This window comes from Hyla sarda, chromosome 11, assembly GCF_029499605.1.
Source record: "Hyla sarda isolate aHylSar1 chromosome 11, aHylSar1.hap1, whole genome shotgun sequence".
In the NCBI taxonomy this organism is placed as follows: Eukaryota; Metazoa; Chordata; class Amphibia; order Anura; family Hylidae; genus Hyla; species Hyla sarda.
The window spans coordinates 19229707-19247669 of record NC_079199.1 but is presented as its reverse complement, the minus strand read 5'-3'; the positions used below and the strand labels follow the sequence as shown (position 1 = coordinate 19247669).

Here is a 17963-nt window from a genome sequence, read left to right as displayed (position 1 = left end):
AGTGTACAGGGCCCTGATTGTCCTCAGTGTACAGAGCCCCGCTTGTCCTCAGTGTACAGGGCCCCGCTTGTCCTCAGTGTACAGAGCCCTGCTTGTCCTCAGTGAACAGAGCCCTGCTTGTCCTCAGTGTACAGAGCTCTGCTTGTCCTCAGCGTACAAAGCCCTGCTTGTCCTCAGCGTACAGAGTCCTGCTTGTCATCAGCGTACAGAGCCCTGCTTGTCATCAGTGTACAGAGCCCTGCTTGTCCTCAGTGTACAGAGCCCTGCTTGTCCTCAGTGTACAGAGCCCTGCTTGTCCTCAGTGAACAGAGCCCTGCTTGTCCTCAGTGTACAGAGCTCTGCTTGTCCTCAGCGTACAAAGCCCTGTTTTTCCTCAGCGTACAGAGTCCTGCTTGTCCTCAGCGTACAGAGCCCTGCTTGTCATCAGTGTACAGAGCCCTGCTTGTCATCAGTGTACAGAGCCCTGCTTGTCCTCAGTGTACAGAGCCCTGCTTGTCCTCAGTGTACAGAGCCCTGCTTGTCCTCAGTGTACAGAGCCCTGCTTGTCCTCAGTGTACAGAGACCTGCTTGTCCTCAGAGTACAGATCCCTGCTTGTCCTTAGTGTACAGAGCCCTGCTTGTCCTTAGTGTACAGAGCCCTGCTTGTTCTTAGTGTACAGAGCCCTGCTTGTCCTTAGTGTACAGAGCCCTGCTTGTCCTCAGTGTACAGAGCCCTGCTTGTCCTCAGTGTACAGAGCCCTGCTTGTCCTCAGTGTACAGAGCCCTGCTTGTCCTGCCCTCACTTCCTGTATTTCATATATCACAGAGAAACACAGACAGTAGCTGTAGGGACAAAAATAAACAAATTTTTTAACCAATGTATATTACAAATATACATATAATGGTATTATCTACATTACCTAAAAAGTATTTGTTAATGACAGGTACACTTTAATATACTGTATATTAAGAGGTATTAAAAGATTTAGTCAATTGCAAAGTTATCCGAGACTGGACTTCACAGGACAGACCCTTAACTTGTTATAAGTCAATTTTGTAATCTCTAACATAAATTTACACTCGGACTGAGATCCAGGATGTTTACGGTCATGTCATTGTCATAGGTTTTAATAGAATGGCACCAGATAAAAATTCCAGGATCATCTCAGCCAATGCAGAGTGGTGATTGATTAGTTTTATCATTCCTATCCAACCCTACACACTCCAAGATTCTTCTCTTCAGCTCTTGTAACCTTGTTTTCTGTAGTACTGATGTTAGACTTTTAGTTACATTTTTTTTATATGTAAGACCAATTTAATTCAGACAATTTTGTACAGTTCTGTCACAAACATTGACTCCTGTTTCCGCCCATTTGTTTTGTAGAGTATTGTCTGTCTTTAATTTGAGTTTTCTATCCTAACACTAAGACATCTTCCTTGCTCTTACCATATGTTTTCTTTTATAACCTTCACATTTTCTTTATACTTGCACTAAGCTTTATACACAGCTGACTGGGAACAACATACATATTTTAAGGGGTTTTATAATCCTTTCTGTTGATGCAACTGACAGCTCTCTTGTTAAGGCCACATTTTCATTCCATTAGACAGGTTCACAGGTTAATAAGGTCTATAAGTGCTTTCACTTTTAACCGAAGACTTATTAGCATTTTTAGATTTGTGCCTGGATTTGATTTAGAAATGTTGAGTACCAGCCGATTCCAGAATTTTTTTTTCCAACATTGAGTGATTCCATCATTCTTTTTCCATACATCATGAATATTTAGCTATTAAACATTGTTTTGTGTCTTATCTGGGATTTTTGCATTTGCGAAGAAGTAAAAAAAAAAAAACATGGTAACTATCCTCTTAGTGTGGTGATTTCATAATTGTTGACAGGGATTATATATATTGTATGGAAAGCCTGCTATACATACATTCTGCCAATGTAAGTAGTTCTAACATTCTGCCAATATTTTTCAGTACCTGCTGTCTTGAGTATCCTTAGGTATGTTCTGCCCTCGGTACTTTGCTTTCTTTCTCCTTTTAATACATTCTCTACCTGTCTCCCGTAGAAGACTGGTGCTTTTCTGGACCTCTCTGATAAAGGCCTGCTTCCATGGAAGATACTTTATACACAAAGAAAGTTGCATTTGGTTACAAAGCATACGTTTTCTCACACCATTGTGACTCCAGCTGTTGCAAAACTACAAGTTCCAGCATGCCCGAACAGCCTTTGGCTGTCTAGGCATGCTGGGAGTTGTAGTTTTGCAACAGCTGGAAGCACACTTGCTGGGAAAGTCTGGCTTGGTCTAGAAAGACCTAGTGATAACTTCTGTAGGAACTGTCCTGGCAGCCACATCATTTATCACCCATCTTTGAATATATGTATGAATAGATTATTATTTTTTGTTTCATGTTAAGAGAAAAATTCTTTATTACAAACCTTTGCTAGTGGATTTAGTGCTTCATTAAGGCCCTTTATAATCACTGCAATGGCTTGTGGAATCACCGTGTGACATCCTAGCTCCAAACCAAATGCAGCCTGAAATACACAGACAAGCCTCATATTTACTTACATATAATTACACATAATGTATCGTGCAGGGTATTACAGTGTATACTATAGTTTGGCATCTAATGTATGTCCTTTAATATGTTATTTAAACATGAATTTAAGGTGGCTACACTAGCTTCCATGAATTTTGAACTATTAACTCTGTGCGCATATATATATATATATATATATATATATATATATATATATATATATATACATAGAGAGAGAGAGAGAGAGAGATAATATTAAGAATGAAAAACCAATCTACATGTAAACTGTGTACAATGACACATAATGTAAAGTACAGTGTACAAGGTCCCATCATGTGTCGGCCTACAAGGACACAGCATGTACATGAACACTTTCACCCAAATAAGCACTTTCACCCAAAGTCCATATCAGCCAAACTGAGTCAGAATTTTATGAGCTGCAGCTCTACAGGTCGACATACTATATAAAACTGGCTAAAGGGGTACTCCAGTAGAAAATTATTACTGGCGCCAGTAAGTTAAACAGATTTGTAAATTACTTCTATTTAAAAATCTTAATTCTTCCACTACTTATCAGATGCTGTATGCTACAGAGGAAGTTGTATTTATTTCTGGATTGCCTTCCAGTCTGACCACAGTGCTCTCTGCTGACACCACTGTCCATTTCAGAAACTGTCCAGAGTACAAGCAAATCCCCATAGCAAACTTATCCTGCTCTAGACAGTGGTCAGACTGGAAATGGCTACACAACTTCCTCTGTAGCATACAGCAGCTGATAAGTACTGGAAGGATTAAGATTTTTGAATAGAAGTAATGTACAAATCTGTTTAACTTTCTGGCACCAGTTCATCTGTACCCTTTAAAGGTATAGGGTGGGAGGGCTGTGATTGAGTGGAAAACAATACATTCTGGGAATTGTAGCACTAAGTAACTGCTCAACCAGCTAGTACAGGACTAAGACCCCCCCCCCCCCCCCACAAAAAAAAAATAGATTTTCTCGGTCGCTCATCATTGGGGGACACCTATACTTATTATTTTCTAGTAAGGGCTGTTTAGTTAGCTTTTTTCCTCCCTTTTGTTTCCCTTTATCAGGTGGGGGTTCAGGAGCATGGCATTACCTGTACCCCCATATGCGACAAAGGGGCACAGACATAGAGTATGTACTGTCAACCCCTCCTCGCCAACGGCCTACGCCTGGAGGTTGTACACTGGGTCCGGGTCCCCCACTGCCCCTGCTCGCCTCGCTATCTTAGCCTGGTATGATGCAGCGTGGCCATAAGCTGGTTGAAGACGCCTGGGTGAGTATGAAAACATGGCTGTCGCATCCACAGCTGGAATTACGGCTCCCCACTGCTAACAAGTGGTGTCCGAAGGAGTGACCCGGCGTGTACAATGGATTTTGTGCAGGGCGATGGGGATACAATTTATCCTCCCCTGATCTCCCAGGATGGCGGGGAAACTATCCATGGCTCTAGACCTCCCCGCCACTCCATATGCAACAATAGGGCAGCAGCACCTGGGGATGTTCTCTATTGATAAGCCAGACTGTTGTCTGCTCGGTTTCTGCCACCACTGGTCTCCCATCATGGGGCTGCTGCGTGCTTGGCTGTAGTTCCTCTACCACTCCTCTAATGTGAGGAGTCCAGAAGGGTGTCGTTATAGGTACAAAGGGACCCTGTGCCAGTAAGCTGGACAGTGGTCTTCATGGTCTCCTACACCTCTAGGTCGTCCTTCAGGAGTTCCGGTCTTACTGCTATGGCGCAGTGTCCGAAGAAGTGACCCTACGTGTCCTATCGACCCTTTTCAGGGCGACAGGGATGCAATCCAGGGCTCCTCAACCTCCCCTGATGGGGATTCTATCCACTGGGCTGCCACATGCTTGGTGGTGTTTTCCCGTACCTTTCTGTGTGGGAGTACTCTGGACGAAGTTTCCAGCAAGTGCACAGGGATGATGCCAGCCAGACAGAATTCGTCTGCATGGTCTCCGGCACCACCAGGTCACCCATCGGATTGGCCGCATTCCGCTACCCCACTTTCTGTGGGAGGGATTCGAAGGAGTGATCCTGTGCGTTCAGGAATCCGGTCACCCATGATTTACTACTACGTCGGGGCAACTACCATACACTTCCCACTCCGTGGATGGAAGTTCAGGTATCCCACTGACGAGGTGTAGTTCTGTGTGAGTCAACCCATGTTGCTCCATGTGCCCTATGCAATGCACCACATACTGGTTCAAAGGGTTCCCTGCTTTACCAGGTCCCTCTCTGCATGTCTGCCATTCTCATGGCTGAAAGCTGGTAACCCACCAGGTGTGGCCATGGTTCCTATGCCATATAGCCAGACAGTGTCTGCAGGGTTTCTCATCACCCAGGTTACCTCCCCCTTTCCTGCAGCTCCTGTCACTGCATCCCGGTGACTCACTTTCCATGTGAAGTTCCACGAAATGTCTCTCTGTGGGTTCATTGAACCTGATATACCATTCAGACTGTCTCTGCACGTTTCCTGCCCCACATATCTCCTTCATCTCTTGCATCTGCGACAGCAGTCCTGGTGTGGGGCACCATTAGGAAATGGGGTGTGGGCGTTTCCTACAGATTCCATGGCTTTTCACGGCAACTGCAGCACTCTGTTTCCCTTTCTTATAGTGCCATGTTGGTCTGCTAGGGGCATGGTTGTGACAAACCATTGGGTGCTGACCCTGTCTTTCATACTGCGGACGTGGAGGTCTGCGATTCCTTTTGTGTCTGCAATCTTGGTTCCTCACTACTATCGGGAGGTATCCATGTCTGTATCCCTACGTATGTTAGGTCCCTTGGGACGTGTCGGTGGGGTGTGCTCTGGACCTTCCTGTAATCTTGTTTCCACAGGTCTGTGGCAGTTGAGTATTTCTGTTCTGGCATGGGGCCTGGTGGGGCGTCACAGACAGTGCTTACTGCCCACTATTGCAGCTTGGCTCTCTTCCGGTTTCTTGGTTATCTACTGCTGCTCAGGCAGCTTTGGCACTCCCCTCTGTCGAAGGGGTTTCTGCTATCGTGTGTGGCTCTACGACAGCTGGTCTAGCCTCCGTCTGTCGTTTTGGTCCTGCCATTGCTCTCCTCCCGCCTCGGCACAATCTCCCTGGTAAGGTGTGTTCCTCCTTCCCTTTGACGATGTCAGTAGTGCTACACTGACTCCACAGTTTTCTAGAGTTACCTTTCTGTGCCCAGAGCCTGGGAGTCCCAGCCGGGTTCCCTTTTGTTCCCCCTCCGTTCCCGTCCTGACTGGTTGTTGCTTCGGAGTGCTCTGGTCCACTCGGACCGCTGGGGCTCAGAACCGGTTGGTCTCCTTGCCTTGGCCACTACGCTGTGGCGTGCCTTCTTCTCTAGGTCGCCCCTCCTGCTTCTCTGGGCCTTAGTGATGGTTGAGGTCTTGCGCATATGTAGCAGTCCTGCCCAGATTTCTCTGCGATCTCATTTATGGGGCGGTCTTTCTGTACTGCACTTCTTCTGTCTCGGCATGGATCTTTGTCACCTGGAGCATTTCGTGACCGTTGAGTTTCCTTACCCTTCGGGTGTAAGTCTTCCTGGAGACTCGAGAACCTCCAATTCCCATGTTGGACGCTCCGGATACTCCTTTTCAGGGTCTTCCGTTCCTTTCTTGGCCATTTATTCTTTCATGTCCATCTTCCAGGTGACTCAGGAAGCTCCATTTCCCATGTCTGTCGCTCTTGTGTTCCGGGATGCCCCTTTTCTGGACATTCCACTCCTTCTTGGCCATTATTCCCTTACATCTTCTCCTTCGGAGTCCATGTTCTCTCGAAATGGAGGGCGTTCCAGTCGTCCGGATTACACCAGTTGAGCTATGTCACCTCCCAGGTGCTCGCGGCAGGCTCCTGGATAGGGGTTTTGGGTCTGCAGATGTTCAGATCTTCAATCTTCCACACCAGGCCTCTCTAGATTCGGTTTCCGTCTCTTTGTCTTTTGTTGTGCCATTTTCCATTTTTGTTTCCTAGCCGGGCTAGCCGTCTGTCTGGTTCTGTGTTCCTTAGAGTTGACTTCCTACCTCCTTCCGGGATGGTTCCGGCCCCTCTGGCTTCCTAGTTGCCTTTTTCTGGTCTCTCTATGAGGACCTAAGGTTTAGAGTCCCTGCGAAGGACGGTCCCTTCCTTTGGCGGCCTAGTCCATCTCCATGGCTGGGGGATCTTCCGGAAGCCCTGTCTCTAGGCCTCAGTTTTCTCTGGCCTGGGGTCTCGTCCACAGGCCTTCCGAACAAGTGGGTTCGGTCTCGGGACTGATTCGCTTTCGCTAGTGGTTGTTTTGGGGACTGCTTTGGTACTTCCCATCAGTATAGGTGTCCCCCAATGAAGAGTGACTGAGAAAAGGAGATTTTTTTGTACTCACCTTAAAATCTTTCTTGTAGCCTTCATTGGGGGACACCGCACCCACCCATTTCTTCATTTTTTGTCCGGATATTCTTTTCCGGTTATTGTTTTTTTTATCCGGGATTCTTTTCTAGGGTTCTTCCGAAATATTTCTTTGTTAGCTTCTCCTACTGCTTTGTGACAAAACTGATTACCTCACTTCCAGTGGGCAGGTATATCCTGCCAGGGAGGAGGCAACGTCTTTTCCTAGTGTCAGCGCCTCCTAGTGGCAAGAGCATATACCCATCAATATAGGTGTCCCTAAATGAAGGCTACGAGAAAGATTTTACGTTGAGTACAAAAAAAACTCCTTTTTTATGGTTTGAGAATGCTATATGCTTCTGCAGCATTTTTATGTTTTTTAACCTGAAGTCAGGATCCTTTAAGCATTGCAAGGTACTTAAAGGGGTAGTCCGCTGCCCAGAGTTCGGAACAAAATGTTCCGAACGCTTAGAGCCAGCGCCGGGGGCTCGTGACATCATGTCCCCACCCCTCTCATGACGTCACGAGCCCACGGCGCCAGCTCTAAGCGTTCAAAACATTTTGTTCCGAATGCTGAGCAGTGGAGTACCCCTTTTAAATAATTTTGCTGTTCATGTAATGTTTGAATGCTCAGAGCCCTCTCACTCCTTGTAGTAGGAAATTCCATACTCCATACTTGTCTCCATAAACTTATTATATATAATGTTGTATAAAGGGCTTCCTCTATGCCCTTTAATACAAATTATGCACCCTTTTGGTTAGGAAGGAACAACATGACATTTATGTTTTTACCTTGGCAATTACATTCAGTGTGACTCTTCTCAACATTTCGTGCATTGCAACCTGACATTCTCTATCTATATGACAAGACAGTTGTTCCTCCAGCTCTTCTGCTTTTTCATTGAAAGTCTCCATAAATTCTATCAGGCAACTGGAAAAAAAAAGCTGTTCCTTAATGGGGCCCAAACTGCATACACACTTTATTTATTGGCTTATTAATGTGCAGTGATATCATATAATGCATAGCTAAGCACCCTCTTTAAATAGCTACAAATGTACAAAATTTGAATATAGGCAGCATAAATAATGGGTTTTGTTCTACCTACTTTACATCTAGAAGGTATGGTGTTTGGACTTACTCTTTCTTAAAAGAAGGATCTATCACTTTCCTTTGCATACTCCAATGATCGTTGTCTTGGTCTGTCACGAGACCATTACCCATAAACCTAGGGAGAAAGTAAATAAATCATCATGATCAATACAATGACTAAGTGCAATAAGGCAGGTGATAAGAAAGGTGTGTACCTGCCTATGTGCAATTTTTTACCATGTTTAGTCATTACTAAAGATTTCCATGAGAAAACATGTACTGTACAGTATCTTCATTTTTCCTCCAGTACTATAAAGTCCATGGTCTTAAAAGGGCAGTATGCATTCCTGGTGCAACATCATGCATCAAAAATGTGCCAATTTGGTGTAGAGAAAGTCAACTAAGAGTTGGCATAAACTTAGGTTAGACAGTCTAAAATGTGCCAGATTTATCAAACAGACTGAACCATGCATACTGTCTAGTCTACGTTTACACTGTCTAAGGCGGCATTCACCTCACATTACGGGCATATGGCAGCTGGATACGGGAGAACTTGAAAGCTGGTTGTTGCCGTATCCCCCCCAGACCTGTGCAGTGCCACATTCATTTCAATGAGCCGGATGGAGTCAGCTAGTGATTCTTTTGGTAATTCGTTACAAAACGAATTGCACATGTCTAGCCATAACCACTGTCTTTTATGAATGAAGTGAAGAGAAGGAGTAGTATAGTGACATCAGGGGATCGGTTACTAGGACACCTCAGCAACTGTGTTTTATGAATGGGACGTAATGACATAATGGAGTTAGTGATAGCGTGACATAGACCGACCCCGTGTGGGGGGAAACCCATGACAACGCATGATTAGTAGTTGCGGTATGTCAAACTGACTTGGCGCCAGCTCTAAGCGTTCAAAACATTTTGTTCCGAATGCTGAGCAGTGGAGTACCCCTTTTAAATAATTTTGCTGTTCATGTAATGTTTGAATGCTCAGAGCCCTCTCACTCCTTGTAGTAGGAAATTCCATACTCCATACTTGTCTCCATAAACTTATTATATATAATGTTGTATAAAGGGCTTCCTCTATGCCCTTTAATACAAATTATGCACCCTTTTGGTTAGGAAGGAACAACATGACATTTATGTTTTTACCTTGGCAATTACATTCAGTGTGACTCTTCTCAACATTTCGTGCATTGCAACCTGACATTCTCTATCTATATGACAAGACAGTTGTTCCTCCAGCTCTTCTGCTTTTTCATTGAAAGTCTCCATAAATTCTATCAGGCAACTGGAAAAAAAAAGCTGTTCCTTAATGGGGCCCAAACTGCATACACACTTTATTTATTGGCTTATTAATGTGCAGTGATATCATATAATGCATAGCTAAGCACCCTCTTTAAATAGCTACAAATGTACAAAATTTGAATATAGGCAGCATAAATAATGGGTTTTGTTCTACCTACTTTACATCTAGAAGGTATGGTGTTTGGACTTACTCTTTCTTAAAAGAAGGATCTATCACTTTCCTTTGCATACTCCAATGATCGTTGTCTTGGTCTGTCACGAGACCATTACCCATAAACCTAGGGAGAAAGTAAATAAATCATCATGATCAATACAATGACTAAGTGCAATAAGGCAGGTGATAAGAAAGGTGTGTACCTGCCTATGTGCAATTTTTTACCATGTTTAGTCATTACTAAAGATTTCCATGAGAAAACATGTACTGTACAGTATCTTCATTTTTCCTCCAGTACTATAAATATAGTCCATGGTCTTAAAAGGGCAGTATGCATTCCTGGTGCAACATCATGCATCAAAAATGTGCCAATTTGGTGTAGAGAAAGTCAACTAAGAGTTGGCATAAACTTAGGTTAGACAGTCTAAAATGTGCCAGATTTATCAAACAGACTGAACCATGCATACTGTCTAGTCTACGTTTACACTGTCTAAGGCGGCATTCACCTCACATTACGGGCATACGGCAGCTGGATACGGGAGAACTTGAAAGCCGGTTGTTGCCGTATCCCCCCCAGACCTGTGCAGTGCCACATTCATTTCAATGAGCCGGATGGAGTCAGCTAGTGATTCTTTTGGTAACGAACATCCGAAAACGGGAAAATTCGTTTTGTTCCGTCTTCGTTACGAAACGAATTGCACATGTCTAGCCATAACCACTGTCTTTTATGAATGAAGTGAAGAGAAGGAGTAGTATAGTGACATCAGGGGATCGGTTACTAGGACGCTGCAGCAACTGTGTTTTATGAATGGGACGTAATGACATAATGGAGTTAGTGATAGCGTGACATAGACCAACCCCGTGTGGGGGGAAACCCATGGCAACGCTTGATTAGTAGTTGCGGCATGTCAAACTGACTTGGCAAAGCATGAAGCCAGAAAGGAAGACAGACTGGAAGGGGTTAATGATATTGGTAAGTACCGCATAATAAACACAAGAATAGAATGTGCAAAGAGAGGGAAGCGCAGTGCGCATAGATGTAGTAATCAAGTTCAATTATAATTATAAAACTGGCAAACTACGACTATAATTGAAAACCATTATATGTAAGGTGATACAACAGGATATAGGCATGTCTGTGTTTGAGGAGTGTAATGTGTAGATTGTACATATAAAAAAAGGAAACATTATCATATTAATGGCAGATACAGGAATGGAAAATAAATGTTAATAGCAAGATGTTAACATTGATAAAATTAATAAAACCCCATAAGGTCCAGCAAATGTGGCATCATGATATAAGCATGGGGATATTGGATGTAATGTGAAATTATAATGGAAAATAAAAAATTTGAGGGAGGGCACATATAATAATGCAGCCCTATAGATACAAATAAATAAATAGCACGTATAACATTATTGGTGAACAATCAAAGAATAGCAAAATGCTGACAAAAGGAAAAAATATATATACATGCATATATTTATATATACACATATAAACACACAAAACAAATTCATATATTTGTACATATATATACAAAAACATGCTCGTACAAAAAATATTAATGATAATAATAATTATTAAATTAAACATAATAATAGAAATAATAAAAATAATAATAAATATAAAAATTAAAAATAAAACATTTTTAAATTATATAAATATATTAATAAATACATAAAAAGGCAATTCCAATTCCCGTAACCCAAATAATAACTTGTGACTCTATATATTTTCAATGTATTCATTTAAACCGAACGGTGCCAGAGTTTTCAGCCAGTAAATCCAATAGTTTTCTCTCTTTTTTATGGCACTAAAACGTTGGTTTGTGTCCTTAGTTATGTGTACAATAGGAAAATATTTAAAAGCACTAAAATCTCATTTATGTAGTTCCAGAGCATGCCTTGATACACTGTGTAATGTGTATCCATTAGTCACATTCGCACGGTGTTTGTTGATTCTGCATCTGTAAGGTTGAATGGTTCGACCTACATATTGAAGGCCACAGAGACATTCCATAAGATAAATGACATAGCTGGTGCTGCAATTTATACGGGATTTACGGTAATTTGAAACACTTCACCTGTGATTTTGAATGTAAATTCTTTTTTAGCATTTATAAGGTTGTGACAACACTTGCAGGTGGTAGTGTTGCATTTAAAAGAGCCTAAAGGAACAGATAGGAAAGAGTGAGAATTGGTATTTTGTTTGGTTATTTGTTTTAGTTTGCTAGGGGCTAACATATTTTTTAGATATTTTGATTTGCGGAAGGTAATTTGTGGTTTGGATGGTATGACCTCTCTTAAATAGGGGTCTAACTTTAAAATGTCCAAGTGCTTGGATAATATTTCTCTGATTTTTTTGTGATCAGAGCTAAAATTTGTGATAAAATTACTTAAAATTATCATTAAAATTCTTAGATTGTAATAAATTTGATTTCTCTTTAGGCAGTAGGAAGGTCTGTTGATCAAGTATACCTGCTTTTTGTCTGGCATTTATAATTATAGATTTTGGGTAGCCCTTTTTCTTGAATCTTGACAACAAGGTTTTACTCTGTTCCATATAAGCTTCTTTTTTGGTACAGTTTGGCCATATTCTTTTAAACTGGCCACAGGGAATGTTAAGGAGCCACTTATCATAATGTGCACTTTTAAAATCCAAATAACTGTTGCTATCGACAGGTTTAAAAAAAAGTCTGTGTCTCCAGTGCATTATCATTATTGTGTGTCACCAACACATCTAAGAACATCATTTAGAAGTACAGTATATTGCTTGTAAATTCCAAGTGTTGGTGTTGATGTCTTTCACAAATGTATCTAAATCATCTTTTGTCCCTCCCCATACAATAAAAATATCATCAATGTATCTATTGTACAATATGTATAAATAATACATTTTTCATAAAAACCCATAAAAAGATTAGCTAAACTAGGTGCAGAGTGCAGTACAGTTCCCCCCCCCCCCCCCCATTAGGTGCAGTACAGTTTGCCCCCCCCCCATTAGGGGCAGTACAGTTCCCCCCCATTAGGTGCAGTACAGTCCCCCCCCCCATTAGGGGTGCAGTACAGCCCCACCCCCATTAGGGGTGTAGTATAGTCGTCCCCCATTAGGGGTGCAGTACAGTCCCCCCCCCCCACATTAGGGGTGCAGTACAGTTCCCCCACATTAGGGGTGCAATACAGTTCCCCCACATTAGGGGTGCAGTACAGTTCCCCCACATTAGGGGTGCAGTACAGTTCCCCCACATTAGGGGTGCAGTACAGTTCCCCCCTCCCATTAGGTGCAGTACAGTTCCCCCCTCCCATTAGGTGCAGTATAGTTCCCCCCTCCCATTAGGTGCAGTATAGTTCCCCCCCCCATTAGGTGCAGTATAGTCCCCCCCCCCCCCATTAGGTGCAGTATAGTTCCCCCACATTAGGTGCAGTACAGTTCCCCCCCCCATTAGGTGCAGTACAGTTCCCCCCCCCCCCCATTAGGTGCAGTACAGTTCTCCCCATTAGGTGCAGCATAGTTCCCCTCCATTAGGTGCAGTATAGTTCCCCACATTACGTGCAGTATAGCTCCCCACATTAGGTGAAGTATAGTTCCCCCACATTAGGTGCAGTATAGTTCCCCCACATTAGGTGCAGTATAGTTCCCCACATTAGGTGCAGTATAGTTCCCCCACATTAGGTGCAGTATAGTTCCCCCACATTAGGTGCAGTACAGTTCCCCACATTAGGTGCAGTATAGTTACCCCACATTAGGTGCAGTATAGTTCCCCACATTAGGTGCAGTATAGTTCCCCACATTAGGTGCAGTATAGTTCCCCACATTAGGTGCAGTATAGTTCCCCCACATTAAGTGCAGTATAGTTCCCCCACATTAGGTGCAGTACAGTTCCCCACATTAGGTGCAGTACAGTTCCCCACATTAGGTGCAGTACAGTTCCCCCACATTAGGTGCAGTATAGTTCCCCCACATTAGGTGCAGTATAGTTCCCCCACATTAGGTGCAGTATAGTTCCCCCACATTAGGTGCAGTACAGTTCCCCCCCATTAGGTACAGTACAGTTCTCCCCATTAGGTGCAGCATAGAGCCAGCCACAGTGTGTCTATGTTTGAACCCACCATAACAACCTAATAGTAGCGTCAGCCCCATACCTCCATAATAAAGCCAAAAACATATGCCAATGTTCCAGCTTCTAACAGGTCTAATTTGTATATGCAGAAAGCAACTCACCATTCCAGAAAGAGATCATGTACTAGTCCATTGTTTTCAATGACCCTCAGCATGGAAGGTAAATGCCCAAAGAAAAAGCTGGAAACAAAAAAAGGAATATATAACTTTTTGTACTTATAGTAATTATAGGGCAATAAGAGCAATGCTGCACTAGATCCAGTCATCGGTTCTTCCCATCATAGAAACTGAGGATAAATATTAAAACTACTTATATGTAGTTTTAATATTTTTATATGTACTGTTTTGACACTTTTTGTGAGACTTTTTGTCCTGAAGTCGCAAACCAATACCAGGATATGTATACACATCAATCAAAACAAGTTAGCCAGGAAAACATTTAACCACAACATAACGTTTTTCAGGCTAACTTGTTATGATTGATGTGTATACATATTCTTCTATACACAGTCACATCAGGTGTATGTTATTCTTATACTGAAGTCCTTTTTACGCAGTTGTATTGTTTTTATAACTGTGCTATAATTTTAAATGGTTGGTAGGATTGACCTTTTTTACAACTTTCTGCAGCTTAGGCATTCGGCTCATAGTATTAGCACCAGTATACACCTTTCAAGTTAGACAGCTGTATTTTCTGCAGATGCGGGCGCTTTAAATCAATGAACTGCAGCGGCTTTTGCGGGGCCAGAGACCACCGCCGCGGCCCGCTTCTCTCCCCCTGCCGGTCCTGAGTCCAACCACCGTCGCTGCCCCATTGGCTCCCCCATCCCCGGTTTTATAATTACCTGTTCTCGGGTCCACGCTACTTCTGGCTCCGGTGGCGTCCTGAGCTGTCACTGAGGGCACTGACAGTGACGTCGTGTTGAGGACGTCACTCGTCATTGCGCAGCGCACAGCAACTGCGCAGGAGCCAGAAGTAGTGTGGACCCCGGGAACAGGTAATTATAAAACCGGGGATGGGGAGGTAATGGGGCAGCGTCATGGCCGCGGGTAAACACCAGTCGGTCATGAGAAGAAGCAGTGAGGCATGCGAACCTGGAGGGCAGGCGCTGCCTGGCCTCCTGTTTCGCACACTGACTCAGCTCAGGGGTACAAGAAAGTCGGAGCCATGTGCCGCCATAACCTCCGAACCTGAAGAGGAGGCGCGGCCTTGGCTCCCGGAACGTGTGCCGACCCCCACAGTGGGGGTAAGGAAAACCAATATAGTTGGCAGAATGCAGTTCAGAGGTGAGCAGGGAAGAACACCTACTGAGGGAGGTGCTGCAAAGGGCCGGCCGCTGTCCTCCAGAAAACCTAGTACAAAGAAAACAAAGCCCCCCCAGGGGACCTGAGTGAGCCCCATGCATAAAGCTCCCAATAAAGGATAGAGTCCCTTTTTAAAGAGGAAGGGGGAGGAATGGGGGGGTAAAATACTCACCTGCAGACGCCATCTTCTTATACTCACCCAGGCTTATACTCAACCAGCTTATGGCCACACTGCATCATAGCAGGCTAAGATAGAGGGGCGAGCAGGAGCAGTGGGGGACCCGGACCGAGGGTACAACCTCCAGGCGCTGGCCGTTGGCGATAAGGGGTTGATGGCCCATACTGTTATGTTCCATGCCCCTTTGTCGTATATGGTAGAACAGGTAGCGCAATGCTCCTGAACCCCCACCTGTAAAAGGGAAACAAAAGGGAGGAAAAAAACTAACTAAATAGCCCTTACTAGAAAATAATTTTTTTTTTAAAAGACCAGGTCTGGGTAGCTCCCAAACCTGTGTCTTGCCTCCTACTGACACTAACTAAAACTGATTACCTCACTAACAGTGTGCAGGTATATCCTGCCAGGGGGGATGGGGCAGCAGCGGCGTTGGCCTCTGTCCGGGGGGGGCGAGGCATTATCGGCAAGGTAATTGCCGATACCGATAACGTCCAAAATCGTGAATATCGGCCGATAATATCGGCCAAACCAATAATAGGTCGATCCCTAAAGAAAACCCCCTGGATGGGTGGCCGGCAGACCTAACAGAGAAGGAACCTCAAAAGAGACCTTAGCATCTGCCAGGAATGCAAAAGCTCTTGTACATGGTATGGCACTCAGTGGTAGGGGAGAACAGGCATTGAATAAATCCCCGGTAGTTTCCAAGGGATCGTGAAATCCCTGGCAACAACCCGCCACAGCGGTTTGCATAAGATCCCTGACACTGAGCGACAATGCAGAAATTAGGGATACCAAAGACATACTTCAACTGACTCAATGTAATTTATGTATAGCAGGTCACCTTACAGAGTAGCAAATAAAGCAGCCCCCAATACAGACCCTAGGAAAGGGACCCTGAAGAAAAAACACACGTGGGCAGCCCCAGGAGCGGCGATGGCACGGAGCGGCGTGCTCAGAAGCACCTGCTAAGCCGCCACACAGTTCCGAGGCCAGAGGACAAGAGCGGGCCGGACAGGAAGAACTCCTATCGGGCCGCAGCTCAGTGAGGCCAACGGTGCCGCTCTGACTACGGAGCGCCGCCGACCTCCGCAATGTTGGAGGGGCGGAGCTAAACTCCGCTGGAGGCAGTGTCATGGCCGCGGGTAAGCACCCGTCGGTCATAAGAAGAAGCAGTGAAGCATGCGAACCTGGAGGGGAGGCGCTGCCTGGCCTCCTGTTTCGTGCACTGGCTCAGGGGTACAAGAAAGTCGGAGCCACGTGCCACCATAACCCCCGAACCTGAAGAGGAGGCACGGCCTGGCCTCCCGGAACATGTGCCGACCCCCACATTGGGGGTAAGGAAAACCAATATAGCTGGCAGAATGCAGTTCAGAGGTGAGCAGGGAAGAACACCTTATACTCTAAGGGTAGGGTCACACGTAACGGATTTGCAGCGTATTTTACACTGCGGATCTGCCGATAACCAGACCTTATAGTGTGCCTCCAGCTGTTTTCCCCCTGTGACCTATTTGCAGCAGTAATCCTCCGCTACGAACAGCCACACAGGGATGTGCAAGTCGCTGGTGCCCGTGCAGTGTACTCACAAACATCATGGAGTTGCCGCGATGAGTACACTGCGTATGCGCGTACGTACCTGTTGTTGCTCATAGCAGCGGATTGCTGCTGTGAGCAGGACAGGGGGGAAACAGCTGGAGGCACACTATAGGGTCGGGTCATCAGCGGATGCGCAACTTAAAATACGCTGCACATCTCTTACGTGTGACACTACCCTAAGGCTCGGTTCAGACTGAGGAATTTTCAAGTATAATTACTCTCAGAAATTCCGATGCAGTAGAATCCCATTGCTGTCAATGGAATTTCGATGCACAATTCGAAATTTCTCCTTCCTTCCCATAAAAAATGTTTTTCTGTTAGGTTTTCTTATTGTTAATAAATAAATACATTAATTAATCTGTCAAATTTTCATTTAAAATGTACCTATCGTTAACAAAAACTATTATATAATGTACAAAATAACATTTTATGTATATTTGTAATATACATTGGTTAAAAAATGTGTATATTTTGTCCCTGCAGTGTCCTGTATTTGGTCTTGTCACAGGGAGTGTGTCTCTGTGACGAGACCAAATACAGGAAGTGTGAATGGACAAGCAGGGTTCTGTACACTGAAGACAAGCATAACTCTGTGACACGGTCCTGGCTCACACAGCTGGATGATTGACAATATGGGAGCCTGCACAGAGCCCTGCTTGTCCTGCCCTCAAGTTCTATATTTGGTCTCATCGCAGAGACACACATGCAATAGCTGCAGGGGCAGCATTTTTTCACTCAAAAATATCCATTTTTTTTTTTTATTAATTTATATTACAAATATACATATAATGATATTATCTACATTACTTAAAAAGTTTTTGTTAACGACAGGTACACTTAAAAAGATATAGCATTTTACTTTGTCGCGATGTTAGTAACTGGGGTTAGTCTCTCTATTTCTAAATAGAGTGGACATATTTCCTTTGTTTGTTATATTTTGTTAATAACAAATGACATATTATTTTATTGTTTAGTTACATCGCAGCCTTTTATCCCACATGTGTTGTCTGTGTCCATCTATTATAGGTAAATATTACATGTTAAACCATTGAATTGTATATTTCTATGATTTTGTTCAATCTTTCGGTGAAATCTGCATGGAATACATTGCAGTCTGGTGCTATTTTCAGCCAGAGATTCTTCAGTATGAAACAGCTATCCAATGGTGTTTAAGAAGCAAAGAGCTGTCAGATTCCCTTTAAACATTTATATTAATACATATATGTATTTTTATATTATATTTTTTCCCAGTTCCTAAGATGGGAAGAACTGATGACTGGGTCTAGTGTAGTGTTGCTATAGATCCAG

At 43.9% G+C, this 17963-nt stretch overlaps 2 protein-coding genes across 2 annotated transcripts in view; both read right to left on the bottom strand.

The window, feature by feature from the left end:
- The window catches only part of LOC130295924 (cholesterol 24-hydroxylase-like), an 88654-nt gene extending 80513 nt beyond the window's left edge, over positions 1 to 8141 (bottom strand). Inside the window, exons 1-4 of the mRNA XM_056547252.1 lie at positions 8050 to 8141; positions 7703 to 7841; positions 2426 to 2524; positions 1966 to 2108 (exon numbers count right to left, since the gene is read on the bottom strand). The gene's annotated coding sequence lies outside the window, so the exon portion shown is untranslated. The remainder of the gene's footprint in view (positions 1 to 1965; positions 2109 to 2425; positions 2525 to 7702; positions 7842 to 8049) is intronic.
- The window catches only part of LOC130295753 (cholesterol 24-hydroxylase-like), a 30800-nt gene continuing 20961 nt past the window's right edge, over positions 8125 to 17963 (bottom strand). The window contains exons 4-7 of the mRNA XM_056546818.1: positions 13685 to 13762; positions 9497 to 9583; positions 9150 to 9288; positions 8125 to 8136 (exon numbers count right to left, since the gene is read on the bottom strand). Coding sequence (XP_056402793.1) covers positions 8125 to 8136; positions 9150 to 9288; positions 9497 to 9583; positions 13685 to 13762 — 316 coding nt within the window. The remainder of the gene's footprint in view (positions 8137 to 9149; positions 9289 to 9496; positions 9584 to 13684; positions 13763 to 17963) is intronic.